The following is a 5,749-nucleotide window of genomic DNA, read 5'->3' as shown; positions in this document are numbered from 1 at the left end:
AAACTTCAATGATTTTTAAGTCAAAAAATGACTTAACTTATTTTAAGTCATTTTAAACTTATTTTAAGTTATTTTATATTTGTCAAATATTTTCATAAGTCAAAAACTGACTTAAAGGTATATTTGACCAACTTTTAAGCCAATTCAATCGAAGCTCTAATATCTTTTCTTATGACAAAGTAAAAAATCATTATTTAAATGAATGTGAACCACTTATGAAAAAGCAACTTAATTCTTTCACTCCACATATACTTAGGAGTTAGAGATGTTATACAAAATTAATTATGTAGAGTTACAAAATGTTAATCTATTTTACGTTACATTATAAGGAATAAACCAAAAGCATACCTATAGTATTTGTTCATTCTCAATATTATCCACAAAAATTGTAATCTAAAAGCCCATAACAATTCAGATCTAAAGAAGTTCACAGAAGTATGGATCTTTAAATGTACCTTAAAATCTTTAAAGGAGGATTGTGAAGAGGTAGACACATTCAATATCATGACTATTTGGAAAGAGAATTTAATGAGTTTTCCACATTACGTATGCTACTTTCACGTGAGACACTCACAAGACTAGATTGAAATTTAAATGATTTTCTTTTGTTCCTTTCATCTTTAGCTTATAATAGTAAAAAAAAAAAAACCTTAAACTGACAAACCTCGAGTCTGTAGAAAGTCACTGTAACACCATAGAATAAGGCAAGTATAAAGAGTTCTTTAGATCAAAAACAGCCAAGCACACTCACCACCATCATATCATTGCAGTAACCCAACAAAACAAACAAAAACAGAAGAGTAACAGGAACTCAGTTTTGCACAGCCTGCACCCAAAAAAGTGAAATACTATACAGATAGATTATTCACTACAATAGTTAATTAAGATTATATATATAGAAAAGGAAAAAGGTTAAGAAAATATTATTGTTAGTAGACTTATGTCTTTCACACATGCCTTGAATGCTTCTTGATATAATGAACTCGTGTTATGGCATCATAAATTAGGACATCTTCATGTGTCAAAAATGTGAGTTTTAGCTCATAGTTTATCTGAATCAGGTATATCTTTGCAATCTTATGTATATAAGAGGGCTAAGTATTTTTCTAAAATAATATATATGTATGTCGTATGAGAGTCATTGTAGATATTCACAACAATAATTGATTTAAATAATATAGAAAAGGAAAAATGCTTAGAAAATATTTGTCCTTAAAGCTATAATGTGAAATTCACCTAATCCAATAAAGTTTGAAAACAAGTTTGAATTTTCTGCAATAAAAATTATAAGAGAAGTATGAGACAAGAAAAGCAGTCTGTTCCTCTCTCTGATAAGGATTATTGACCCCACTTGTCTGCTTTAATAATTTGCTCCAAAATCTTCCCATATGATATGCCCCAGAAAAAAACTCCAGAGTTCAGTCCACATCCACTCTCTCCTGGGGCCAAAGTTTCCTTCTTTTACACTTCCCAAAAAAGCATGCCTGACCATAAAACTGATTTTTTCCAACAACAAAAAAAAAGAACAACACACCAACTCAATTCCTTTTCAAACCTAGACATTTTGCCCTCTAAAGTCTTTTACCCACTGACCCACTTCTGCAAAATAAACACTACACCTCAACAAAACTTGCAAATTTTAAAAGCCCTCATCAACACAAACATTTATAAAAACTCCCACAATCAAGTGGAAGTGGTAATCCATATATATATTAGCTTAAGTTAATTAATGTGCTTTTTCACTTCATATTAGTAGTACTAATAAGGAAATATAATACCACCATTTATACATTCATTCATACTAACGCACTATCACTTAAGATATTACTACTAACTTATCCCAAACAAAATGAAAAAAACAACTCCTAGTGATAAAGAAAGTCGAACAAAAACAGCTTTTTTTCTCTTTATTTTAGGCTGAAATAGTTGCAGATTTGCGGACGACATATCGATAGGCTGCAACTTTTCTCTTGCGAGAGGTAGTGTTGTCTACAGAAAGCACCATTTTTCCAGCTTCTTTTGAAGTGAATGAGTTGTGAATTGCCTCTTCATTGGCTGCAATTTTCCTTGGCTTCTCCACAGCAATGGTGTAACTGCCTTCACCATTTGGTACAAATTCTGCACTGTATTCCAATTCCCATCCTCCTACTACTATGTCCCATGTTATTGTTGCACCACCCTGTTTCATTATTCAACATCACTCAATAACATCCTCAAATACCTTAAACCAAACATTTCAACAACTTACTCTGCTCCAATATATCAATATTTCCCTTTTAGTTTGTTCTAACAACAACATAATCTATATAATCCCACAATTGGGGTCTGGGGTCTAAAAAGGGTGGTGTGTTGTATGTATGTAGTCTTACCCCTACCTTTTGGAAATGATATATTTTTGTTTTACCCTTCAATAATTCACCTAAAAAATGTCATGGCATTTCAAGACCATAAGGTTTTCTTTTTACTTTGGATATATAGTAGCAAAAGTTTTTCTTTATTTCTTAAACTCCTTTCGAGTATTTTTGATCCCCTTTGTTTAACCACAAGCATATAGTATGAAAGCATGGTCATAGACATTAAGACAGGCATAATGTTACATCATTAAAATGACCCCATCTAGGATCTGCTTTAATCAGAGAAGGTTAAATTATTGAGTATCCTATGTACAGCTAAGATGGAAAAATGTAGAGTTATTTCAAAATTTGACACAAATAATTATTGAGTCTTGTTTTCAAAATGAACCAAAAGTAGGAAAAAGCAATAATTCACCTCAATGCCTTCAATTTGAATATTGACTTTCTCTCCTCCTTTGACAGTGAACTCAGAAGCTGGTTTTGGGGGGCCATTTTGTAAATCAGTGGTTCTGCTCAGTCCACCATACTGAACAGGAATATCCTCAGGCCTAATGAATCTGTGAACAACAAAAATTTCAAAATCTGCATTCTTTACTTACTCTATTTTTAATCTATATGTGGGATTATATTAATCTAAAGAAAATGAAGAAACAAACAAAACAGAAGGATTAGGGAAGATCATTTTACTGAGACAGATAGCAAAAAGGACAAAAAGAAACAATTTTTATATCTATTCGTGATGACAATTAATTAGTATAGTGCAATAAAATACCCACTTGTATAATGTCTCGGCAACGTTTCCTTCCTTGGATATCACAAACTTGCTCTTGGTTCTTTGAGTCAGAAATGGACTAAACATTGAATACAACACACTGAAGTACCATGGCACATTGATAAATATCTATAAAAAAAAATAACCAAAAAGTTAGACAACTGATGGAGGAAAAAAGATGAGATTTTTACTCAAAATGAAAATAAAATATTCACCTTACGAGCCACCATTTCAGGGTAATTGTCTTGGAAAAGAGATAGTATCTGATTTGAAGCAACCCTTAGTTCTCTCTTAGGCATATCTTTTAGATCAGTTACCTACAGAGGCGAATCCAAGATTTTAACTTTACGAATTCTGAATTCTGAATTCTACCATGACAATTTAAAGTAATAATAATGCGGGCTACTAGTTTCGCCCATGGTTACCTGAATAATGGAATTAATTCCACCAGGCTTGAAATGTAGCTGTTCAATCCCTCTTTCAAGAACTTGAACTCTCCATCTCAAGAATTTCTTTAGTTTTTCTTCATCTCCAAAGATTCTTTCATACATTTCTTTATCTTTAAACACCCCATAAGCATTGTAACAAACAGGGTGTCCTTCTCTATCATACCCATTCATATAAGCAACAATCCCTTCAAGTTCTTTAAATCCTAAAAATTCTTCCTCCAAAATGGTGTCAGCACCAAACTCTTTCCTCCAAGAAAGACACTTTTCCAACATGTGAAGTGAATCTGAAACCTTAAAATCCCTTGCTCTAAGGAATTTCAATAGAATGACATCAGCCTTTTCATCTCCACCCAAAAGTGGAATACCCCACATGGAAGAAGAAGAAGAAGAAGCTTGAAGCTTGTCTTTCAACTCTTGTAATGCCTTCTTCTCAGAGGGCTTAAGGTGGGAAGTAAAGTAAGAGTCCTCTTTAAAAGATGGGGTGCTTAAAGTTGCTGCTTCCATTAGAGAAGTCACAAGGCTTTTCTTGAAAGGTTGTGGCTTTGGTGAAGATTCTGGAGCTGATTCTTGGGATTTTAGCACTTTTTGCACAGAAATGGGGGAGGAAGAATCCATTTTTTAGAGCAATAACACTAAAATGAGAGGAAATGTGATGAGAAGAAGAAAGATTGAGACGAAGAGATATGGGGAAAGAAAGGGACTTGGTAAACAGAGACAAATATGAAAGAGGAATTAGAGTGGAAATGTTTCAATTTGGGACTATAATTTATCATTCTGTAGCCGCGGTTCACTTTCAAAGTTTTCAAATGTGAATCCTGCATTTTTAAGCTTACGTGTAATTTACAAAACTTTTCTTTTTCCTTTTTCTCTTTTAAAGCTATTTCCCCCATTTTTTTCTCTTCTTTTAAAAAACTCAAGTAAAGCACCCCACATTTTTTCGTTTCTATTTCATTTCTCACATGAAAGACAGAGGAAACGAGAAATGTGAAAATATGTATAACTATTGAAACCCAGGAGGGCTGAATTTGAATTATTTTGGCAAGTTAGTCAGATTATCAGCCGTTTGTTGTTCTATGCAATTAACTGATATAATAGTTTTTTTGATGCATAACAATTGACGTAGTAGACATAAAGGTTTCTATACTAGTTCGGATCACCAATGTGGTGTCTAATTCAATCTCTTTTGATTGCAAGGATTTTCTTAGAGCTTTGAACATATCTAAGATTATAGGAGTTGTCTTGTTGTAACCTCCTAGAGTTTTCCTGATATGAGAAATTATAGTTCACTTGGTGGTCACAACCTTTACTTGTATAGTTCATAAATTTCCTTTTCTTTTCACTAGTATACTATATTGAATACCATGCTTTTACAAGATGAAAGCCTAATTAAGTAGGGTTTTTGCTAAAGGAAAATTTGCAATCTTCTTCTTTTATGACGATATTCTGTTATACTATTTGGCTGTCTCTTGAGCGTTGCTTTGAATTGATCCGAGAATCAATCTTCGATCCTGATTGTTGTTTGAATTTGGTAGAGAATCATTCTTTGATCTTGATAATCGTTGGGATTGATTTGAGAACTAATCTTTTTTTTCAATGATTTGCTCTTAAGGTAACCCAAAGAATTTTCTCATTCAAACAAGGTTTCTGAGTTTTTCCTTAATTGAGTGTGATGATATATGTAAGAAAGTTAAAGAGCAAGAACAAAAGTATGTGTACCTTAAATTTGCAGCGGAATGTGTTGAATTTGTTATCAACGTGAAATAGCCCGAAATTTGACTTCCTTTCTTAAGAAAACGAAGTGCAATTATCAAAAACTAAGTGTCTTCTTAGTGTGTTGGTTGAATTCTGAAATAAGGATAGATTTTCTTTTCTTTGATTTTTTGTTTTCTCTCTTATGTACCTTTTCAACCAAAGTAAAAGATAACTTTTATAAGGAAATGTTGAACAGTTACAACTCTACTTTTCAAAAAATTAGATTTATCCTTTATTAGTTCTTTTTTAGAAATAAATAATATTTGAGTAGGATAATATTGGATTGAGTCGGGTCGATACACATGGGTGACCATGACTCAAAATTTACATCTCTCACTTCGCACATGGTGGACAAGACGCAAGTCAATACAACATCAACTAGACACACAATTCATACAATAAATAGTTCGTGCGACCTATGA

At 32.6% G+C, this 5,749-nt stretch overlaps 1 protein-coding gene across 1 annotated transcript; it reads right to left on the bottom strand.

Moving 5' to 3' along the window:
* Positions 1–1,664: 1,664 nt before the first annotated feature.
* Positions 1,665–4,368, bottom strand: LOC129882449 (patellin-6). Its single transcript, XM_055956748.1, has 5 exons — positions 3,552–4,368; positions 3,342–3,443; positions 3,131–3,255; positions 2,770–2,911; positions 1,665–2,179 (listed from the first exon to the last, which is right to left on the bottom strand). The coding sequence occupies exons 1-5, from the start codon at positions 4,188–4,190 to the stop codon at positions 1,913–1,915; spliced, it is 1,275 nt and encodes a 424-aa protein (XP_055812723.1). The 5' UTR covers positions 4,191–4,368; the 3' UTR covers positions 1,665–1,912.
* Between the last annotated feature and the right edge of the window lie 1,381 nt (positions 4,369–5,749).

Source organism: Solanum dulcamara, chromosome 3, assembly GCF_947179165.1.
Source record: "Solanum dulcamara chromosome 3, daSolDulc1.2, whole genome shotgun sequence".
NCBI lineage: Eukaryota > Viridiplantae > Streptophyta > Magnoliopsida > Solanales > Solanaceae > Solanum > Solanum dulcamara.
Note: the sequence above shows the minus strand (reverse complement) of the source record. Positions and strands in the feature narration are given on the sequence as shown.